The 24,771-nt window shown below is 31.4% G+C and overlaps 1 protein-coding gene and 6 non-coding genes across 7 annotated transcripts; all 7 read left to right on the top strand.

Moving 5' to 3' along the window:
- The first annotated feature begins 1,299 nt into the window (after window positions 1-1,299).
- On the top strand, window positions 1,300-5,516 carry LOC116030454 (dr1-associated corepressor-like). The gene is made up of 6 exons (XM_031272708.1): window positions 1,300-1,604; window positions 3,054-3,126; window positions 3,216-3,309; window positions 3,875-3,982; window positions 4,104-4,161; window positions 4,758-5,516. The coding sequence occupies exons 1-6, from the start codon at window positions 1,572-1,574 to the stop codon at window positions 5,208-5,210; spliced, it is 819 nt and encodes a 272-aa protein (XP_031128568.1). The 5' UTR covers window positions 1,300-1,571; the 3' UTR covers window positions 5,211-5,516.
- Window positions 5,517-5,843: 327 nt separating this feature from the next.
- On the top strand, window positions 5,844-5,961 carry LOC116031127. The gene has a single exon (XR_004100557.1). It is a non-coding gene; the product is annotated as a U5 spliceosomal RNA (small nuclear RNA).
- Window positions 5,962-6,252: 291 nt separating this feature from the next.
- Window positions 6,253-6,369, top strand: LOC116031122. The gene has a single exon (XR_004100552.1). It is a non-coding gene; the product is annotated as a U5 spliceosomal RNA (small nuclear RNA).
- A 309-nt stretch (window positions 6,370-6,678) lies between these two features.
- LOC116031120 lies at window positions 6,679-6,794 on the top strand. The gene has a single exon (XR_004100550.1). It is a non-coding gene; the product is annotated as a U5 spliceosomal RNA (small nuclear RNA).
- Window positions 6,795-8,467: 1,673 nt separating this feature from the next.
- On the top strand, window positions 8,468-8,581 carry LOC116031114. Its single transcript, XR_004100545.1, has one exon. It is a non-coding gene; the product is annotated as a U5 spliceosomal RNA (small nuclear RNA).
- A 2,277-nt stretch (window positions 8,582-10,858) lies between these two features.
- Window positions 10,859-10,975, top strand: LOC116031126. The gene has a single exon (XR_004100556.1). It is a non-coding gene; the product is annotated as a U5 spliceosomal RNA (small nuclear RNA).
- Window positions 10,976-11,267: 292 nt separating this feature from the next.
- On the top strand, window positions 11,268-11,384 carry LOC116031110. The gene has a single exon (XR_004100541.1). It is a non-coding gene; the product is annotated as a U5 spliceosomal RNA (small nuclear RNA).
- The last annotated feature ends 13,387 nt before the right edge of the window (window positions 11,385-24,771 follow it).

The following is a 24,771-nucleotide window of genomic DNA, read 5'->3' as shown; positions in this document are numbered from 1 at the left end:
AAATAATAACTCAACAAATTGAAACAGAACCACTATATTTTACTCTTATTGAATTAAATAAATTAGTAGTTAACCAAAAAATGATACATATGTATTTCTTTAATACCTTTGGAATACATCATATTTAAAAACTTTAAATTTTTACTAATTTATTTAATCTTTTCCTTAAACTATGAATTTCTTTATCCACAATAACCCATTCAACAATAATGGTTGAACCAAATGAACCCCGGGCAGAACACCTAAAGGAAAGTTCATAGCTCCTATATCATAATCTCATTGCATGACATTGTCATCTATGCTACCAACAGTAACCCAATTGCAAATAACACACCACCAACAAAAAGGAAGAGGACAAATAGTAAAGATGAAGACAACGACAATGTTACTCAAAAGAGAATTAAGAATATTTAGAAAAAATTCAAACCAAAAGTAGTATTTATTTAGACTATCATTTTTAGACCAAATATTTAGACTATCGATTTTACAAGGTTGCAAACATTTATTTTAGTAATAATTATAATGAAATTTATATATTATCTTGGATTCATATACTTTGAGTTAGATATTTAAATAAAAAAATTCGACATTCAATTACCCATTATAAACTTTTCCTATATAATCTTGCATTTATATACTTTCAAATATTTATTTAAATATAAACATTGTGCAATAATCCATTCGCAATGCGCGTATAAAACTAGTCGATCCAAATACGCGTGTCAACGCAAGATCCGCCTTACTACCAGCTTTTTAAATATAAAATATAATTGTAATGCAAATAATATTTTTATTCCACAATAAAATGTGGAACTTTCATTATTAATAAAGATGACAAACATATAATTTCATCTTTCAATTAAAAAGAGTTGATGGGAGATGAAGTGAAGTTACATATTGCGACAAGAGGTTTGAATTATGAAATTACATGTATGTCATATTTATAATATATGAAATTTAAATAAATGATTAATTATGACAAACAAATTAAAGTCAATGATAAAATGCTACAGAATTAAACAAATAAAATCAAATGTGACAATATCATAAAAGTTGATGATTAAAGTTAAAAGAGTTAATACATAAAATGGTCCATTGACTATTTCATAATTCTAAAATTGGTCAATAGTACCTTTAAAATGGATTAGGGAGGAAATCGCATAGAGTGGCAGAGTGCAGGGTGACTTCAATCATTATAATATAAAAGTGAGGGGTAGAAATAGTATTATCCAAAGTTCAGGGGCGATTTTCTCCACTTTCGCTATTGCGATTCGTTTCCGTGAAAACTCACCGGATCGGATCCAAGATTGCTCCGGTTTGCTTAGCTCGCTCTTTCTCTCTCTCTCTCTCCGGCCCTCTCCTTCCCTCTCTCTCTCTCTCTCTCTCTCTCTCGTCCAAATGATTAGAGCTCTCTGATTCCGATTCCTTCAATGATTATGTTACTCTAATTTATTCCCTAGATTCTTCGCAGTACCATACTTCGTACTAAATTACTCCGTAGATTCTTTGACCTCCGATTTGCAATCTGTGTGTCCAATTCGATGATATCGTCATAATCGTGAAATCATACCATGAGGAAGAAACTTGATACCCGCTTCCCTGCGGTAAGCCCTCATTTCCTGAAGTGAATTTCCATTTCATCATGTGTTGTCTAGTTTCAAAATTGGGAAAGTTCGAGTCTTTGTCCCAGTAACCTATAGTAGTGCTTAGGAAGTAATAATCTCTGTCGATTTTATTTTGTAATTTTATTCTATTATTGATATTTGTTGGCATTTAAGCACGAAGGAGATGAGCTTTGTTTATTGTTTTTATTTTTAATATCTAAAGTTGATTTAAAAAAAAAATAATTCTGAATTTGAGGATATTGGTCTCAAGAGTTCTTAGAATGAAGCTAAAATTACTAACTGATTAAGAAGAGGCAGGTTCTCTTTTATTTGTGTAAAATAATTATATTTATGCTTATTACTTTCAGTAAGTGGGAAAGAAATATTGACCTCACCATCTTTTGTTTGAGAATACTTCCTTGCAAGTTGTGTTTAATTCTAACTATGCACAGTTGTAAAAGTGAAGATGCACTTGGATGATAAATGTGATTGCTTTAAGTGATATAGTCTCTGGGAGAAAAGTGGAAGGATTGGCAGTTTTAGTGCTACAGATGTATAAGGAATAGGAAAAAAGCTCTGATTTTGTTTGAGGAATTATTTGCACCACCTGACCTGTTTGTAGTGACTACTGAAATCACCATCATCAACAACATTAGCTATCAACAAAGTAGAATATTCTAGTCAACCTGCGATTTTATGATTAAGTGCTCATTTAGCCTAGCAAATTGCTTCTCCAAAAAACTGGCTTTTCTGAAAAGCTTTGATTTGGAGTTTCTTGGAAGTGAGATTTTCTCCTTTTATCTGATCTAAAGGCCTTATCATGCTTTTACTCTGTGGCCTAAATTTTACTTTTTAGAGTAGATAAGCTCCACAAATTTGGGCCCTACAAGGACTGATTTGGCTCGAACATTTTTTGTTGAGTTTTGAATTAAACATTCTCACCCATCTCATTTTAATCCTGTTTATGACTTTTGCCATCCGTTCCATATTAATACAAGCTGTGTTTTTAACTGTAGAAAGGCATCATAACATCATAGATCTGCTTTGAAAATCTGTCAACTTGATCCAAAACATAGGTTCCAGACTTCCAGCCCTGTATAAACATGTGTTCAGGGGGAACAATATTCAGTCTGATTTTAAAGGGAAAAAAAATCTCTTCTTGTTATTGTCTTTGTTGGTTTTGAGTGGTAGATTGCATGCTTTCTACATGATGGATATATAGTTTCTTTAAAATCAGGTTGAATCTATGTAAGTTGTAAAAGCAATTGAAAGTCCATTATTTGCAGGAGAGTTATCTGTTACAGACTACATGAGAGCTGAAAATTAATGCACTAATGTATTAAGTGCATCAGTTGCCTCTAATTATGTGCAATCTTATATGTTATGTTTTTGAGTTGATCTTCTGAAGATCTTAGTTATGATTATCATAATGAAAAAAAAAATGCTTAGGCCCGAATCAAGAAGATTATGCAAGCTGATGAGGATGTTGGTAAAATTGCGATGGCAGTGCCTGTTTTAGTATGTAAGTCACTGTTGACCTCTTTGCCTTTTGTGTTTGATTTTGTAAGCTAGTTTATTTCTCAATGTTTACTCTTTGTATCATCAATGCAGCTAAAGCCTTGGAGTTATTTTTGCAAGATCTCTGTGATCGGACATATGACATAACTCTTAGTAGAGGAGCAAAGACTGTTAATGCATTGCATTTGTGAGTGAATTTTTCATTTTCCATTCACCTGATAACCTTTTTTTAAAAAAAATTAATTTCTGGATACATTTGGACTACTTACATCTTTGATACTTAATTTTGCAAGTTATATGGTAATCTAAGTACGGAACTGTAGGGGCTTTGCTAGAATATCCTCACCTTTGGAACACTTTGATAGTGTGCCTGGTAGAATTATCTGAGGTGAAATGTTAAGGAGTGTGTCCTGCACTGTTGCTTTTACTTTCATTGTCAATTCTGTCCACTAATGCATTGTGTCTGAGTAATTTTTATCTTTTTGACTGCTAATGGATAAAAGTAAAGAGAACTATGTGTTTTAAATTTGTTGCTTCAGTTTCTGTTTACGGTCTTTTTCTCCCATATTCTGGGACATGGAAAGAACTCTTACAAGGGTTCATCTGTATTTTCATTATTTTTCAGCAAGAGGGACAGGGAATGGAGGTGGGGCAGCTGTTTTATTTGTGTATAGAATGTAGTAATTAGGAATCTCTAAAAATCTGATTTGCTCTAGCTATACTGTGTTTTAGCTATTTGTTTATATATGCAGAAAACACTGTATACAAAGCTACAATGTGTTTGACTTTCTGAGGGAAGTGGTTAGCAAGGTTCCTGACTATGGCCATTCTGATACTGGTGCTGAGGTGCCAAAGAGGAGGTGCAAATTATTTCCTTTAGACTATCATAGTTTATTATTCCACTGCAGTTGGTTACTTCTGTTAAGTTTGATAACATTGCATGTATTCAACTTAGCCATCAATATTCTGCCACTTTGTCAGGAAGATCGCAACTGATGACCTTAATGACAGTGATGATGAATGCAAAAGGAGCAGGATGGTAATACACTCTTTTATAGGCAGTTGTATATCAAATAGGAAGTGTTACGCTAAGAAAAAGTTTTAGTTGTATGTTGTGTCAAACACATGGCTTTTGTGCCCTATCCAAACTTGAGTCCTCTTATTATATCCAGTTCATGGCTAGATTCATCCATTTCAATTAGCATGAATTCAATGGTTTGAAATTAGTCCTATAAATATTAATGAGTAGAGGTCTAGAGGAAATAAAAATGGGAAAACTGCTAATAGCTAACAGCAAATTGCAAATGTTAAGCAACTGTGAAACTATGAGCTTATTTTGTTCGACACTGGAATTAGTAATTCAATCATACGTCTACACCTCCTTGTCAGCAGCTTTGTTTTGATAATTTATTTACAGGCTTTTTATGTGATTGGAATCATTAGTGTAGAGCACTTAGCAGTGGATGCTGAATTAGGATTCTGATTACTTGGATATTGTTCATAGTTTTCATTGGACTAGTTATGTATTTCCTTGTAGGGAATATGCAATACTAGACACAGCAGATGAAGATTTTAAAAATCTTTACGATATTGTGAAGCTGACTTGCTCTGAAAATAGCATGTTTACTGCTGCAGGAGATGTCTCATCCAAGTGGCAGTGGTAGAGGAAGAGGTAGAGGAAGAGGACGAGGACGTGGACGGGGAGCTCGTGCTGATAGAGATCATCGACATGACGTTGAATTTGATTCCAGTGTAACTTCTGAGCATACCAGCATTCAAAACCCGGACCTTGGCATTTCGAAGGAAAACTGTTTTGAGTCGAAGGACTCTCCTAGACCAGATGCCAATGCGACAGATGGTGACAAACCTTCGGTGAAGGATGTTAACTTGAACGCCAACTTAGACGAGACTGCCGATAAATCTGTCACCCCTGTAGCTGCTGCAGCTGCACCAGCAGCACCTGTTGACGTTACCGATGAGCCTTCTGTGCTGACCGAGATTGATAGAATGGCTGTTGACCCGCTTCATGTTGCGCAGTTCAACTCAAATGTCGAGGAGGAGGAGGAAGATTACGACGAGGAGGAGTGACGCAATAGAATAAGAAAGCTAGGGCATTACATTTGTTCCGTTAGCATCAGTTGCAAGCCCAAAAGAATGAAGAAGAGAGGCTTCTTCACCTCAAGTCCTCTGCCTTTTCTTCTTCATTTCGCTTCTAATGTTCTTCGTGTCTTTTATATCACTAGCTCAGTAGCTCCTGTAATCACAATATTTGCTATTTTAACTTTAGGTTTAGAGAAAAGGTCGAGCTTTCTGTTCGATGAAAAAAATGTTGTTATGATGATTGCTGCTGTTAATTTTCTAGTTAAAAACCTTACTTACCAGATTGCCTCCCAATACTCAGCCCCTTTGCCAATGTTCTTTTTGCTCAGTTGCTTATGCACTTTTTACAATTTGTTACACAACAGGGTTGTGCTAATTTCCCATTTTCCCACAAGTTATTAACAAGCAATCCAAAAGAAATAACAGAATTTAATTTTTGAAAACAAGTGATTTTCTACTGAACTCCAAACAGCGTGCAATATTAAATTGGGTTAGTCATATGAAAAAGAAGTTGGGCTAAAGACTAAAGTAGTGTTACGGCTCCCACATCGGACAAACAACATAAACACTAGTAAGCCAGGCTCCTTATAAACAGATGCCACAACAATGCTTTACTCAAGCAGCCATGCAGTGAACACAAAGCGATCTATTCTTTCGCCTTTTACTAAAGAATACCGTGTGTGCATTGCAATGAATGGCATACTCCAATTTTTTGAGGGTGTTTCTCCTTGGGGAGAGGCCCAACAAATCTAGTTCTAATGATTTAATTTCAATTTCTCAGTGTTTCCAATTGTGCGAGGTGGAGATTATAATTCATTGTAAATACGCTGCTGTTCCAGTAAATTTCAGGTACATCATGATTTGCTGTGTTTCATTGTGGATATGTTTCATAGGGAGCTTAAGGCGAAAGGCGTATGTGGTGAACACAGTGTGAACAAACACGTTACAAGTCCCACATCGAACAAACAACAGAAACATTAGTGGCCAGGTCTCTTATAAATTTAAGTACAGAATCACTCTAAACTCAAGCAGCCATGTGATGAACACAAAGCGAACTATTCTTTCGCCTTTTACTAAAGAATACCGTGTGTTCATTACAATCAATGGCATACTCCAATTTTTTGAGGGTGTTTCTCCTTGGGGAGAAGCCCAACAACTCTAGTTTTAATTTTAATTTCAATTTCAGTTTTAATGTTTACAAGTGTGCGAGGTCGAAGTTGTTGTTCCTGATAAATCCACTGCAGAGTTTTTCAGTCAAGTCCAAATACATCCTTGATTTGCTGTGTTTCATTGTGGATATGTTTTATATATAAGGGAGATTAAGGAGAAAGGCCTATTGAAATATGAGCACAGTATAAGCAAACACGTTACCAGTCCCACATCGAACAAACAATAGAAACATTAGTGGCCAGGTCTCTTATAAATGCAAGTACAGAATCACAAAACAAACTCAAGCAGCCTTGTAATGAACACAAAGCGAACTATTCTTTCGCCTTTTACTAAAGAATACCGTGTGTTTGTTACAATGAATGGCATACTCCAATTTTTAGAGGGTGTTTACTCCTAAACACTCAACAAACCTAGTATAAAGAAAATTTTGTCTGGTTGTTCAGTTCTATATTTTAGCTCTCTAATCATATGGAGTTCTCTATTCATTCCTTCTTTTTACCTGGTAATTGTGTTTTGTGTATAATATAGTAATCTTTAATGGTCCGTTTAATTTACTGCCTATCTGTTTGTACATATTGCTGAATCAGGTTTTTAAACTGCCATTCGTGCAGAGAAGCTTTATTCTTAATGGATTTCCCAGCCCCTCCAAGATGCAAGCATTGTACAGTTGCTTTTCCTTTTTCTTGTGATCTATAAAAAGATTAGCAGGCAAGAGAAGTTCTGAACAAGTGAGCCAATTCATGGCGTCTGTCTTATATACATGCAAAATCTGATGGCAACCCTTTGTCTGGGCTGCCACTGTTTTTCCTCCAACAAGATACAATGCTGTAAAAACTGATTATGGTGAAGCTATCTTGTATCGATAAGCGTGTAAGACAATGCAAATAGAACAAGTTGATTTGTAGCTCTGGAGTTTATAAAGCTTACAGTTATCATTTTGTACTTGTAGTATTGTAATGGAACTTTCAGAGGTACTAAAATTTCTTTTCTTCAGGCCGGCACAGAGATGTGCTCTCTTCATTATCATGACTAGATAGCTGCAATTGTGATTCAGAAATTAGATTTTCATGATACTAAAAATATGTTAAGAAGAAGAAGAAGAAGAAGAAGAAGATGATGATGATGATGATGATGATAGTACCTCGAAAGGTACTTGCCACAGTACCTCGAAAAGTAACTGTTACAGTGCTCCGGAAAGTAATTGCTACAGTGCTTCGGAAAGTAATTGCTATAGTGTCTCGATACGTAATTGCTATAGTACACAAATAATGCTACTGCTGCAGTGATTCAAATAGTGCTATTGCTATAGTACTACACGAGACGTGTTACAGTACAGTGCAATAGTAATAGCAAAAAATCACTCAACTAAAAGAAACTCAATGAGAGGTAAACTAATAAGAAGTTATTAGGAAGACGTTACGAGGGGTCTAGCAAAAATTCAAGTCAGGAGAATTTCTACAAAGTTTTTTTGAAAAATCTCTACAAAGTTTTTTTGAAAAATCTCTACAAAGTTAGTGCTAATGATGTCATCACTTACCTAAGATTCAACCAAGGAATTGTTTATACATTTTGCAATGCTGGAGATGTCTCGCAAGACAAAAGGAAGACGTGTGACTATATTTTATTTAGAGAATTCAAAATTGGTTGAAGGATTTCGCCTTTTACTAAAAAATATCGTGTGCTTGTTGCAATAAATGGCATACTCCAAGGGTGTTTTTCCTTGGGGGAGAAACCCAACAAATTTAGTTTTAATGATTTATAATTTTCAATGTTTCTGAAGTGCAGGTGAAAAGTATGGTTCCTTATAAATCCACTGTAGGTTTTGTCAGTCAATTCAAATACATCCTTAAATTACTGTATTTGATTGTGGATATATTGGTATATACTATACAAGGGAGCTTAGGGATAAAGGCGTATTGAAATGTGATTAACACCGAGCGAACTGACATGTGAACATTATTAGAAACCCGACTGAAACTAATGTTTTTACCATTCCCACATCGAACAAACAACAAAAACGCTAGTGGCCGAGTCTCATATAAAATCAAGTACAGAATGTCATATAAAATTCAAGCAGCCATGTGATGAACACAGAGCGAACTATTCTTTCGCCTTTTACTAAAGAATACCGTGTGTTCATTACAATCAATGGCATACTCCAATTTTTTGAGGGTGTTTAGTAAACACCCAGCAAACCTAGTGAAACTTTTTCTAGTTGATCGGTTCTATCGTTCACTTCTCTGAAAGATCAGTTGATTCCTGCTTTTTAGCTGGTAACTGTGTTTTGTGCATAATATTTCATGGTTCGTTTAGTTTACTGCGTGACCTGTTAGTATTGATTAGAGAGCAGTTAGTGAGTTGAGAGAAAGGGAAAATGGTGAGCTTTCATTGATACTAGAACAAATATCTCAAGAGCAAATACCAATTTTGGTCCCAACAATATTTAATTTCTACTAGTCCCATTATTTTAGTATTAATTTTGGTCCACGACTATTGTTTTAGTGCCAAAATTTAGCGTCAGTCATCCACTCGTTTAAAACGTGCTGAAATCTAAAATTTTTAAAAGTTTTTTTGTCCTTTTCAACTCAATATCTCAATTTAAGCATGAATAAAGAGATTTAAGCTTTAAGATCGATCACAATTCACAGTTCTTCTCCTCAAAAATGATGAGGAAAACTCGATCTTAGGACTTAAATCCATTTATTCATGTTCAAATTGGGTTATTAAGTTCAAAATGACGAAAATACACTTAACAATTTTAGATTTTTGCACGTTTTAAACGGATGGATGATCGGCGCGATGAATTTTGGCACTAAAACAATAGTCGTGGATGAAAATTGATAGAAAAACAATAGTCGTGGGACCAAAATTGATAGAAATTAAACATGTGGACTAAAATTGTCATTTTGTTAATAACCGTGGGACCAAAATTGATATTTGATCAATATCTCAACGTACAAGGAGACAAAGAAGCTATATAATCAGAAGCCGTTACAACAAACAGCTATATCTTCTTTATGCTCAAATTGAACTCTTCACACTTAGTAATAGGGATAATTGGCAGAGAAGGACCAGAAATTAAATTTGTTGCCTGTGGAATGAACTTGTTCAACCTGCAGAGGAAATTGGTCTTCATAAAATGTTATATCTTGTGTTGGATATATTGTTTGAGTGATTTTTTTAATCATCAAAATTGTTATTTTTTCTTCCATGAAAACTCTCTTTACTTTAACAATTATTCTGCCGACGCTTCATCTTAAAATTACGAAATGTGTTTTTTGTTCAAGTTCGCTAATATTTGAGTGCTCAAAGATTTAAGTGCAATTCGTTGTATCATGTGAAATCGATGTTTCAACGCTTCTGGTACTCTCGGAAAGGAACCAATTTTTTTTTTTAATTTTAATTTTAAAGAAATTGTGATTCACACACATTGAGTTTCCGTTGGTTTATTGGCGTTGGAGTTTTGAGGATTTTTCTTTCAAATTTTGGTTAAAATTCCTCTACATAAACAATGTAACAAATAACTTTCAAAGACCAGAAGACTAGAAACCTTTAAAATATGTTTTCAAAAAAACAGAAACCTTTAAAATATACTCTATATACTTTTCTCCTAAAAGGTTGAATCTTCAATCCCTAGGGCCCCTGACACTCTGGCTCAACAGAGTATTTGAGAGGATGTAAATCATGGTAACTCAGTGTGTCAAATGCTGGTGCGCACAGGATATCCGTCCACTTTGAACATAATCCCCATATTGTTGTTGCCCATTGCCGAGTTTCGAACCTTAATTTATTCTCCCAAATATTGCCTACTCACTTTCACTCCGTTTTTTGTATTCTTAGAGTGTTCTATAATCTTGTCAATTAATTATCATAATTAATTTCAAAAAAAGTTATTATTTGCCAAATTTTGTGAAGCTCGTTTAATTACTTAATAATTTTTCTCAAGAAGTTGTGCCATACATTTGGCAAGTCTCATTACATTGTATGTTTTGTTATTTCGACAAATAACAAGCTCATGTAATAAACAGAAAATCACCAATTGTAGAACTAAATACAATAAAAATGTTACAAAAGACTTAGCATTATTATTATTATTATTATTATAAAGCAAAATCGCCCGGGTTAAAATCTAGCTTATTATTATTATTATTATTATTATTATTATTATTATTTAATGCTTTCAAATGAGAAAAATGAACATGTAACAATTTATTTTTATTTCTCCATTTTTTAAAAATTTTATAAGCAAATGAAAAATTTCTGAATTCCAAATAGCTAGTAAGGATGCAATCTTATATTGCTTGGATGGTTTGATTGGAGAAAAATGGGATTGGGAATGATACGGGGTAGAAGACTAAAAACTAGGACCTAAACTAGTGTTATGGCTCCCACATTGGACAAACAACATAAACACTAGTAGCCAGGTTCAATATAAATTGATGCACACAACAACGTTGAACTTAAGCAGCCATGCAGTGAGTACAAAGCGAACTATTCTTTCGCCTTTTACTAAAGAATACCGTGTGTGCATTGCAATGAATGGCATACTTTAATTTTTGAAGGTGTTTTTCATTATGGAGAAACCCAACAAATCCAGTGTTAATGATTTAATTTTAATGTCAATATTTCCAAATGCATAGTTAAAAATATAGCTTCCTTAAACCTTACAAATCGACGGAATTGAATTTTCAAATGAATTTCAAATACATCATCGAACTGCTGAGTTTGATTGTGGATATATTTTGTTATTATACAAGGGAGCTTGAGGATAAAAGTCTCACTAGCGGTACCAGTCCCACATCGAACAAACAACATAAACGCTAGTGGCCAGGTCTCTTATAAATACAAGTACAGAACATCATTTTAAGCTCAAGCAGCCATGTGATGAACACAAAGCGAACTATTCTTTCGCCTTTTACTAAAGAATACCGTGTGTTCGTTACAATCAATGGCATACTCCAATTTTTGGATGGTGTTTTCTTCTAAACACCCAACACACTGAGTTTAATTAAATTTTTATCTGGTTGATTGGTTCTATCTTTCTGTTCTCTGATAAAGTATGGAGCTCTCTGTTAGTTCTTGTTGCTTTTTAGATTATAATAATTGTGGTTTGTGTGTAATATTTTATGGTTGTTCTATTTCAATGGTTTTATTGTTCCTGGGAATTGATACTAAATATAAGTTGTTCCTAGGAATGTTGGAAAAAAATGTTGCTGCTATCTGTAATACAAAAGAGATACAAAATAGTACAGTCTCTTTCCTATAAGCTTTAAATCTCCCTTAGAAAGCGTGTAGAAAGCGTGTAATCACTTTCCTATAAGCTTTAAATCTCCCTTAGAAAAGCAACAGGCGTGTAATCACTTTCCTATAAGCTTTAAATCTCAAAAAAGCAACAGGCGTGTAATCACTTTCCTATAAGCTTTAAATCTCACTTAGAAAAGCAACAGGGTAAGCTCCCTTAGAAAAGCAACAGGCGTGTAAGCTTTAAATCTCACTTAGAAAAGCAACAGGGTTCCAGATTTAATCTTATGGGATACAAGACGATAATGAAACTCTTAAGTTGCTTCAATTAAGAATTTCCTGGAGAATTGTAGGACTGTGAAATATCAAGGTTAAACAACTAGTTAAGTTGTCTATTTCATCAGATGTATCTCCTAAAATTTTATAGAAATAAAATCTGACTGTTAGCAGAGGTTACTGGAAGTTTATAGCAGTTACAAAACCAACTTCCAAGATATATATGAAATATAACTGATTTTAGGATAAGTTTACGTAATAATCTGAACTCATGCATGTGATATAATTCAAACAATTATATCCACTCATTTAATATTTCAGATCCATGCATGCGAACATGCAACTTAGGAAATATTAAAATCACATGCATAGTAACTGTCATGCTAAAGGAAAGCATTTACGTAAAAGACAAAGAGGAAAGGTTCAAGCTTAGAGAGGAAACTTCCCTCAACTTCCGAGAGATACGAGACATAAAATTTATGTCATGAAAAGATCTTTACTGCAACTTTGCATGTGGAGTAATCCAATTGATTACATTAATACTTTAATATTCCACATGCATGAAGTCATGCTAATAGGAAATAATAAAAGTATAATCACATGCAGTTTTGACAATTAGCAGCCACATGCAGCACTGACCATACGAGACATAAACATCATTCGAGAGGTTCATGACTTCTCGAGAGGTAAAAAGCCAGAACTGTACACATGCATATTATCTTCATATATTAATATCTTAGTATGCAAGAACCATGCAAACAAGACGCAAAACATATATATGAATATACATGTGCATGTACTGAAACTCCTTAGGTGAAGCCCCTATTCCTTGACATAAACCATAATCCATATGCAAGGTATACATTCGAGACATTGCTTCACATAAAGTATGTTCGAGACATAACTCCTGCGAGATAGATTCCGCGAACCGACCTCTCGCACGATCTCTCGAACACCTCTCGAGACCTCTCAAATAACCCAAAATTATCTCTACCAAACTCAATAATATTTACTACTCCACAACTCCAAATATTATTTAAGCTTGCATGGTAGACATCTGAACCATTAATCTCCATTACTGTACAAATATCCAACAAGGAATGGGGATGCAATAACTGCTGTAATTTTCCCATTAGTTTATTAGATTCTGTACTTCAATTCTCTTACCGAGTATGTAGCTCTCTCTATTCGTTCTGCTTTTTAGCTGCTATTTCTGTATTAGAGATGAGAATTGGTATATTGGTATTTTGTTTTCTTTGTTGGGAAATACTAATTTTAAGTGTTAAATGAGATACTAAACTATTGCAAGTAAGACTTTACTGTGAAGAGATGATTGAATTTACCATAATTTTTGCCTTGTTCCTGTAGGTGGAAGAGGTGGCTCTATATTACTATCAGGTCATTCTTTAGGTCCTGTCACTAGCTCTTCAGTAGATTCACAAGATTTTGATGAGCAATGTTGGAATTCGATCCTGTAATTAACTCCAATAATTAAACATGATTGTGGACCAACAATATTTTCGTTTGACAACAATCAAATATATTTATTAGTATGTATATAGTATGAATATGAGTCACTAGGTTTTATGTTAGAAGGTTTTGAATACTGAAATTTGGGAATGATTTTGATACTAAATATAAAAAAAAATCATTAGTTTAGACAGTATTAAGGAGTAAGGACCACACTAACATCTTTGGTTCAAATCTGTGAAGGATTCATCGAACTCGAATTGAAAGTTGGAGAAAATCGGCTTGAAGTTCGTCCTCCATTGAATCAGGATGATGAAGAAAAAGATGGTGTTGATGTATGTTTATTTAGGGAATATGCTATTTAAATATAGTTTTGCGAATGGATAAGTTATTACGACTATGTTCTTCTATATATCATGCTAATCATGAGTCTTAACCATCAATTTTTAGTGAAAAAGAATTAAATTACGAAAATTGGCGTTTTAAATTTCTCTCACCTCAAGGCGGTTCGTATCCGACTAGGTCCTAGGAACATAAGGGTATGTAGCTTGGGGTATATTCCCTATCATTTACAATTAAGTATGATTCCCACATTGCATTTTCAGCATAAAACATGTGATTTTGCTCATTCCAACCAAACCCACTAATGTCTTTACCTTGCACCATATCATGAATAATGTCTCATTATTTTTTCAAAGTTTTAATTCCACCCTCAATATGTGGCTAAACTTTTATGGCAGACTTTGATAATTTTTTCAAAATTATTCTTTCTAAGTTCAAATAAATAACTTATCTTGAACCTTGTATAAGAATTATATTTCCCTACATATATTATGCATTTCAGTCAAACAAGACACTAATATAATGTCTTCTTAGGGTGTATGTCCACTTTCTTTTGTTTGCTTAACATTTTGAGAGCCAATGGTTGCAGATGTAGGAGGAGAAGTCATTCTTAACTGCAAATAATATACATTTATAAACTCATAGAAGCACACATATCCAGCCAGACACACAACACAACTACATATATTTTCCTTCTTTCAATATGAGTTATTAACGCAATTAAGCCATAATTGCAAATTAAATTAAAAAACTACAATACTCAAGAGTCAAGACAACAACAATAACTCATATAATTTATGAAAAACACAAATATATTCAAATACAAATTACAACATAGAATATATATTACAACAATACATGCAAATTATCATAATATAATACAACAATACATACAACAGCTCCACAACAGTTTATATATATATATATATATATATATATATATATATATATATATATATATATATATATATATAGGATTTGAATCCAGTGAGATCACCCTAGTTAGACGAGATCATGAGATTAGATCTTGATCATTCTTTATTTTGATTCAATGGTTCAGATTTATTTAGTTTGTTTATGATTTTAGGTGTTAGTTATGAATATTAGAGGGGTTTTAAAGTAATTTGGCCACATGTGTGCATCATCACCGATTTTGAATTGGCGTGATTTTCTTTGTTGTTTCCTTCTAGCCAAATCATCCTCTCCCATTGTTTAACAAATCAGCAGCTCTCCTCCACCAAATTCCCTAGCCTCCATCGTTTCCATCGCAAGGTCACCGGTCACCCTAGTTTGATCGTCTCCAAGTTGTCACCGCCGCAAGGTCGCAATTCGCACAACCCCTCGCCCCACGCCTCAAGGTCGCCGTTCGCACAACCGTAAGGTCGTCGGTCTCACAGCCGCAAGGTCGCCGGTCGCACAACCGCAAGGTCGCCGGTCGCCGGTAGCTCGTACAGCCGCAGGGTAAGATACATACAATAATCTTAATTCCTCTTTGTATTTTGTGGTTAGTATTTAGATTTGATTAAGATTAATGGTTAAATTCTCTTATCAATTAATTAATATTTTGCATATTGGATGCTATTGCTATTCATACATTCCAATGGTGTTTGCAAGTTTGAATTAGTACTCAGACATTAGACTTCCTCTGTATTTATATGTTTTGTCTTCCTGGATTAATAAGTTTTTTTTTTTTTTTTTTTTTTTTTTTTTTTTTTTTTTNTTTTTTTTTTTTTTTTTTTTTTTTTTTTTTTTTTTATCTAAAGAATAAAACTAATAAAAGTTTGATGCATTTTTTATATCTATAAGCTAGAGTGGTTTTGAATATTTGTTTTGCAAGAACATGGAATTTGATAATAAATGATGGAAGCACTGTAAAGTGTTTAAAAAAAAAATTATTTTAATTAGCAAGAGAAAGCAATGAGAACAATCTTAAAATCATTAGTGTATATGATGTTTAACCTCTTCATTCGTGGTCTTTATATCCTCTAGATATTAAGTCCGTTTATATTTGATTCATTGGAAATAATGATATCGACGTGTGCGTGTGAGCTATGTGGATTGTGCAAAATAATATGTGCATTGTTTTTGTTTGGTTTCAAATATCGGCTGGTTTGTGCGTTTGAGATGTTGTGTATGTATATGCAAGCAACAACGTTGATGTAGTGTGTAACTGAGTTGAGTCTGCGCACGGTAGGGTATGAAGTGTGCATTTTTTTTTGTTTTTTAGTTTTTTTGTTTTGTTTTGCATAAACAATAACTTTTATTGATTATAATTTATTAATTGTTTTAGTGATATGATATGCCATTTTTAGCCATTAATTGTAATTTCATGAACAATCACAACAAAAGACTAAAAATGTAATTTCTTTCGTAGTATTAAATTAATGCTAGTTACAAGAAATTTTCTTTTGCCCAAAATCTCATATAAGGTAGTCTCATGGATTTTTATTTGTGAGATGGATCAGGTTATATATATATATGTATGTATGTATTTCGTTTTCCTTTATAAATAACTCTTCAACTCCTAAATATTACTCTATCTGTCATGTTTACTTTTCATTTGTCAAATCATCTCTATCTTCTTTGCTTATTTTCTTTAGTATTTTAATTATTTTTTAAATTGATTTTTCTATTTAATAGTATTTTTAATGTAATTTCTAAATATAGAAATTTTATATACTAATGTTAAACTTAACATTATAAAAAATTAAATTAAAAATAACTTCAGTCAAACCTCACTAATCGAACTAGATCAGACATATAAAAAGAGATAGATCAAATGAAATACATTTTTTCATCAAAAGGAGGGGCAACCCAAAAGTAAGGCTTCACAGTCCACTCATAGCCTTAACCCGCGCACTAGGCGGGTCAAACCGGTCTTCCAATTAGCCACAAGTCCACAACCCCGTAGATTGATTATCATGCACTTCAAGAAGCTTCCATTGACATTCAGTGCAATCCGACTACACATTGCAAAATAAATATTACATTTTAATTTAAAAGTAGTACATTTTCTTAATAAGTATTACACTTACTCTTATAGGTACTAATTAATTTATCTATGATTAATATTACACTTTTTCTCATAAGTGTTTAAATTACATTTTCCCACAAAAACAATAATAAATTAATTTATCTCTTACTAGTATTACGATTTTTCACATAAGTAACTTTTTAACAAATTAATATTACGTTTTAGATTTAAAAGTATTATATTTTTCGTGATCACATTTTCCTTCAATTCATAAGTAGAAGTTAATATATATTTGATTAGTATCAGAATTTTCATCATAAATATTACATTTCTATTTAAATATGACCCATCTCACGAAAAAAAAGATATATTGGACAACCTCACTAGAGAATCATCCTTTCTTTTTTAGATTGACTCTTAAAATAAATATAAATATTATATTTGGTTTCTTTTATTATAAAAAAAATATTTGGTTGCCAAGTACTTTATAATTTGATGGCATCAAACGGAACGTCACAATCATGTTGAGCCTATACTATGGATAGGTTAAAAAAAATATTTCCGGCATTAATTTGATATCAAACAAAATCGCATGTTTGAAATAAACAAAATAACAATGATTAGGAGTTTGTTAAAAAATTATTTGACCAACTAAAAAGGGTTTTTAATGCAATTTAAAGACAGCAGCCAAATATCTTATAGGACGTTAGCAATTAATAACGGAGTACTATTCAAATTAAATGAGGAAGACTTGCCCAAAACTTAGAAGTCCTACCTGGAGGGTTCTGATTCAAAATTTGGAAGCTCCACACCACCGACTATTAAGTCATTAAAACCCCAACAAGGCAACAACCTCGTAAAAGTACTACAACAAGAAAGAGACTAACCTGCTACTCCTTGTGGTTGCAATGGCCGAGACTTCAACGCAAGAAAAAGCTAAGAAGACACATTGCAAATAAATATAAAATATTATATTTTAATTTAAAAGTATTATATTTTTCCTAATAAGTATTACACTTAACCCTTCTAAGTAATAATTAATTTATCTATGATTAGTATTATATTTTTTCTCATAAGTGTTTAAATTATATTTTTCCTTAAAAAGTAATAATCAATTAATTTATCCCTTACTACTATTACGATTTTTCACATAAGTAACTCTTTAACAAATTAATATTACGTTTTAAATTTAAAAGTATTACTCCGTATATTTTTCGTGATCACATTTTTATTCATAACTAAAAAATTAATTTATCTTTGATCGGTATTGCATTTTTCATAAAAAAAAAATATTAGAGTTAATTCCATTTTTGGTCCTAGATTTATAGGTCACAATCCACTTTTAGTCCTTTTTTATTAGAACATCCGCTTTTGCTCCTAGATAGTATTATTGTGGCATGATCATCTTTGGTCTTTTATCAACAAATCAGTTTAAATATCGTTAAATAAAAAGACGTTTTGGTCTTCAATTATGAATGTTTTCAAAAAAATAAACGTAAAAAATATAGCGGTTCAACATACTTTGTATAAAAAAGATTAAAATGTCTTTGGATTTAACGATATTTCAACAATTTTGTTGTTGGAGGACTAAAATTGGTCCTGCCACGATAATACTAGGACCAAATGAGGATGTTCTAATAAAAAAGGACTAAAAGTGGATTGTCACCTATAAATATAGGATAAAAAATAGAATTAACTCAAAATATTACATTTATATCTAAATATAACCCGTCTCACGAAAAAAGATATATTGGATAGTCTAACGGGAGAATCGTCCTTTCTTTTTGGGATTGACTCTTAAAATACATATAAATACTAATTTTTTATGCGCATTGCACGAATAGGATAATGCTCAATGTTTATTTTTAAATAAGTATTTCAAAGTATATCAATACAAGATTATGTATGAGATGCTCATGCATATGTAATTAAATGTTGAATTTCTTTTTTTTTTCTTTTTTTTTTGAATTTCTTTATTTAAATTGCTAATTAAAAGTATATAAATACAAGCTAATATATGAGAGATTGGTTATAATTGTCACTAAAATAAATGTTTGTAATTTGTAAAATGATAGTCTAAATACTTAGTCTAAAAATGATAGTATAAATAAATACTACTTTTGGTAATAAAAATTTATACACTTTAAATCATATCTACACTTATAATAAGAGCCAATAATGTTAGACCCTTAACTGGAACTAAAACAAAATGTTGGTGTAATAGTCTGCTATAACATATTGTATTTTGTGTTCTTCTTATTGTGCAATCTCCAATTAAATTTCTAATATATCCTAATCATTTATAATTTTATCAAATTCTTTCCGTTAAATATAACTGAAGTTTAACATTAAATTCTTTAGGCAATTTGTTTCTTTATTGCAGTTTTCAAACAAATTGGCAATATTCTATAATACAATTCTGTATAGATTCTTAAATTAAAGAAATGTATATGTATTTTTTTAACTGCTAATTTATTTTAATTTAACAAGAGTAATAAAGTGGGGTACTTACTTTTCAATAATATACTCAAAACCTTTTTTATAGAAATTAATGGGTAAATTAAAAATTCACGAAATATTCCGTTACTAAAGTTTATACTAACGGGATCTGTGATTATTTAAGGAAAAAAATAATATAATAAAGAGTAAAGAAGGAAAATCATAAAAAAAAATTACTAAAATAAAAAAATAAATCATTTATTTAAGTAAATAATTATCACCAACATTTTTTTCTTGCCCGTTAAAATCCTAATTTTATTAACTCTCTTCTAGATATATATATTATTATACGGAGTATATATTTGTGGTTTGATGATAATATGGGCTGTTTCGGACGGAAGTTCATGAAATCAAATCCCTTAGGATGCTGACATTCCGTAATAATGCTGGCGGCCTTCCAGACAACTTCCTAAAACTTCCTAATTTGAATACTAAGGAGTATTAAATAAGGGAGCCTCCCAGACTAACTTCCTAAAACTAAAAGGGTGTATTCAATCAAGACTTTTAAAGATTTTCAAAGACTTTTAAAGTGATGAATTTTAATTGACTTTTGTAGAGTTCTTGTAGACTTTCCTAGAATCTTTTAAACTTTCATTAACTTTAGGAAAAAATGTCAAATAGGCCACTGAACTTATCGCTTTTGTGCAATTGGGCCATTGAACTTAAAAAGTGTGCAATTCAACCATCAAACAAGCAAAATTTGTGTAATTGGATCATTTTTACAAAAATTTTCTGGTAAAATTCAATTATATTGCTAACATATATGTATTAAGAGTGTCATTTTCTTCTACCATACTAGTTGGGATTCAATATTGAAATGTTTTTAACTCAAATTGAATTACAAAATTTTGTAAAAATGGTCCAATTGCACAAATTTTGCTTGTTTGATGGTTGAATGACACACTTTTTAAGTTCAATGGCCCAATTGCACAAAAGCTTCAAGTTCAGTGGCCTATTTGACACTTTTTCCTTAACTTTATAAAAGTTTATAAATATCCATACAACAAACATTTATAAACTTTTAAAAACTTTTTCATATTAAAAATTTTACAAAAGTCATTAAAACTCTAAATTGAATACACCCTTACAAACATTACATAACTTCTATTAATATATTATTTATNTTTTTTTTTTTTTTTGCTATTCGTAGCAATCCCTTGCAGCAAAATAAATTGTTGTCAATATTAACAAATAATTTTTCGTAGTAAAGTTTGGGACGTATTGTATAATTGATGAAAAATTTGTCTATTTTAAATAGAAGAAAAAAAGGTTTNTTTTTTTTTTTGCTATTCGTAGCAATCCCTTGCAGCAAAATAAATTGTTGTCAATATTAACAAATAATTTTTCGTAGTAAAGTTTGGGACGTATTGTATAATTGATGAAAAATTTGTCTATTTTAAATAGAAGAAAAAAAGGTTTGTAGAGAATCTTGAAAAGTTTGGGGTTGGAGGGTTGGATTTCATCTATTTATATTAATGAAGAAAAAGTCTACCGAAATCCTATTCTGACAGAATCTATGAAAGTTAATAACTTTTTGAATACCAGTAGACTTTTAAATACTCTATAAAAGTTTGAATCGAATACCAGCATACTTTTAAAGAGTTTTGAAAAGTTTGGATCCAATACCGGTAGACTTTTAAAGAGTCGTTAAAAGTCTAAATTGAATACCGCCAAACTTTTAAAGTTGATAAAACTCTTTAAAAGTCTATAAAAGTTATGATTGAATACACCCCCTTTAAGAAAGAGACTAACCTTTTCTCCAAGAAAGAGACTAACTTTCTTAGAACTGATTAGTAATTTAGAAGATATAATGAACATATCATAGATATGTTGCTTTCTTAGAATTAAAGTCCGTGCATCGCACGGGTAAATTGCTAGTTATGATTATATTGAGATCTGTTGATATCACTACTATTTTGTTTCTTACTACTTATGTGTATATATTTTTAAAAAATTTTAAGATTGACCCCATCAAAATATATAGAATTATGATTATATTGAGCAATTAAAAACAAGAGACTTATTTTTTACATAACATTTTCTCTATTCTCACAAATTTTAATTGTGATTTAAAAATTATGCATTGACATTATTACTCACATCTATATATATAGGCATTTGTCTTATTAGTGAACGTAGGATTTGCTCGATACAATATATGATATTTGATTATATAAAATATTTTGAGAATACTCATAATACAAATATTGATGTTTTAATAATATTCTACATAAAAGAAAATAAAAAACCTCCTAATATGTTTTTCCTTCAAAAAGTTGCTACATTGTGTACAACTAAAAATGACATTGAAAGGCATTGAAATTGAAGAGCTTCCAGATGAGCATATTCCATTCTATTTTCCACTTGTGTGCATGTCACCAATATTTCTTATGAACTAGATGTGTGGTTGAACATTTTTTTGATTTCTCAAAATGAAAGAGAATAATATTAAATTAGTATATCTACAATCTATCTACAATACATACAATTTTAATAAGAGCCAATAAAGTTAGAGCTCTAACGGGAAGAAAAAAATGTTAGTAGTAATTATTTACTTAAACGAATGGTTTATATTATTTTGATTTTAGTAACTTTTTATGATTTTCCTTCTTTACCCTCTATTCAATTAGTTTCTTTCCTTAAATAATCCACATTCCGTTAGTATAAACTTTAGTAACGGAATATTCCGTTAACTTTTAACTTACCCATTAATTTATATAAGAAAGGTCTTAGGTTCGAACCACATTTCAATCAGAGTTACATAATTGTTAAACATATATTACGAAAAAAATTAAAAAAAAAAGATATATATTTTTTCATTAGTTATATTTCTTTATTTTCTACAATAAAAATTATTCATTATCAAAAAATTAAAAAAGAGACAATTTCATTAGTTATATGTCTTTATTTTCTACAATAAAAATTATTCATTATTAAAAAAAATAAAAAGAGATATAATTTCATTAGTTATATTGTCTTTATTTTCTACCCTGCAAAGATTTCTTACCTTCAAATTCATTCATTAATTATATTCATTACATTATTCGTATCAAAGTTATAACACAAAATAATGTTATATATTTATTTACCAAGTACTCTATTAATAACATAGAAAAAAAATTAAAATAATTTGAAGCAAACCATATTAACTACTTGGGGGAAGATTTGTTGTCAAAGAGACATTCAAATAACCCAATAAATTGAATCAGGAAATTACTCCGTAATATTTTTTGGACTACATCACAGTTGTTCACTTTAAATGTAAATCGCATTTCTTTATTAATATGATTTAAAATGTATAAAATTTTATTATCAAAAGTATTATTTATTTATATTATCATTTTTAGACTATCGTTTTTATAAAATTACAAATATTTATTTTAGTGACAATTATAATCAACCTCTCATATATTATCTTGCATTCATATACTTTGAATTACCAATTTAAATAAACAAATTCAACTTTCAATTATATATGCATGAACATCTCCTATATAATCTTGTATTGATATACTTTAAAGTACTTATTTAAAAATAAATATTGTGCATTATCCTATTCGCGCAATGTGCCTACAAAGACTAGTTAGCCCCAATAAATTTGAATGTTGACTCCGTCACTACAGTAGACATCATGTATTTTGCAGTTTATTATCAGTACAGAAGGTTCTTTAGATCAGGACAAGGATACTCTGCATTTAATCTAACTAGCAAATATAGACAAAGAAGCAGAGGTGTGTATAAAATTTTCTGTTTCTATTTTTATAAATCAACCATGCTTCCTCTTTATTTTTAAGGTGGTTAACCATGACCCTTTTTCTTTTCCACACTGCTAGTTTCTAACATATTAGATTAACACATTGTTACGACCCTAGATAGGACCATAACAGATAGGTTTGTATTCGAGTCATAGTAAACTCTAATTTCACACTTCGAGCATGTGAGAGCTCCAAGAAATAACTAAGAAAAACATCAATAACAACAATATATTTTTCTTGAGTGGCTCCCAATATTCATATACAATGGACTTATTTATACTAAACTACTAATACATATAATAATTAACATACTAAAATTATACTAACTATTCAAGGTAATGATATAAATAACTTCCTTATACTAATATTTACTCAACTATGTTGTAACTACATATGATTCATTCTTTTTATATTCTCCACTAATTACACCACCACCAATTATTCTTTTTAACCTAAAATCAATGTCTGACCTTCACCTTCTCTCTTTTTTGAGTTTATAACCTCCGTCCCATAGGGGACTGACCAAATGATTTGCTCCATTCACCTGGGTGGGAATCGAACCCCCAACCTCATGCTTAAGGGACGAGGTACTAAACCACCACGCCAACCATGTTGGTTGGTATTTAAATATGATGTGTATATAACGTATTCATCTAAATTTTGAAAAGCAAAATTTTCTGTTTGTGCGCCGATCTGTTCAAAATATATATGCAGAATTGTTCAAAATAGTGATGGAATGGCGTGAGTTGTGTAAATCTCTATATGCAGAAATTTTGAGTTGCCTAAACTTTGAAAAGCACATTATGTACATCTTGGTTCTTGGATTAATTTTGATGTATGTTGAACTTATGAAGCTTAACATACATTTGATGAAGTATTTGCATGAAAATTAATTACAATATATCTAGTTCAAGAGATACGGTAGATGAGTGATATTTGAATTTAATATGTTATATTTTTTGTGTACTTGTCATTTAATAATAATAATAATAATAATAATAATAATAATAACAATGGGCATTTTGGACTTTATACTACTTATTCTCTTTCAATTCCCATGTATACCAAACATTGGAATTGAAATTCCTAGTAATTTTATTTCCTCCAACTAAACACTGGAATTTAAACTCCACTTTATTCCACATTATTCTTTTCCCATGGAATTGCAATTCCTTTCCCACCTAATTCCTTCCTTCCAACCAAACGCCCTGTTTATGCGTATCACTCTCCACCCCTTCAAAAAACACCTTGTCCTCAAGGTGTAGAGAGGGATAGAATAGACACATATTTGTTGAAGTGGTCCATGCAACTTTGGGCGACATATATTTGGCAAAAAAAAATGATTGAAATGATTCTCGGGCTTGATCATAACCTATAAATGGTCCCACCTTTTGGCTTGCACTATCTGTAAATAACTTTTGCTCCCCAATTTTGAGCTCTAAGTCTAAGGTAGTATTCATCACAAGCCTTGTCTTAGGATAATCTTGGGGAGACTTTAAATTGTTGACATCTTGAATGTTGAATTCATTGTGAGGGCCGGGGTTGGGAGAATGAAGAACCGTTGCTATTGATGACTCCTTGGACTCTAGGCCACTTGGTTCTTCTAGAAAAACTGGATTAGAATAATTAGGAGTGTGACGTTCCAAAGTGTTATCTTGGTCCGTTTGTAATTCTCCACTCACATCAAACAATTCCAAATCAGTATATTTAATGTCTAAAACACAACCATGGTATATATTTTGGCCATGAAGAGCTTATTTGGCCATTAATGCATCCAAGATAGAATAACTTGTTGGTGTCATGATTTGGACCAATTTGAGAA

The sequence above is a fragment of the Ipomoea triloba genome, chromosome 9 (genome assembly GCF_003576645.1).
Source record: "Ipomoea triloba cultivar NCNSP0323 chromosome 9, ASM357664v1".
In the NCBI taxonomy this organism is placed as follows: Eukaryota; Viridiplantae; Streptophyta; class Magnoliopsida; order Solanales; family Convolvulaceae; genus Ipomoea; species Ipomoea triloba.
The sequence above is the reverse complement of the archived record's forward strand: the minus strand, read 5'-3'. Positions and strand labels throughout refer to the sequence as shown.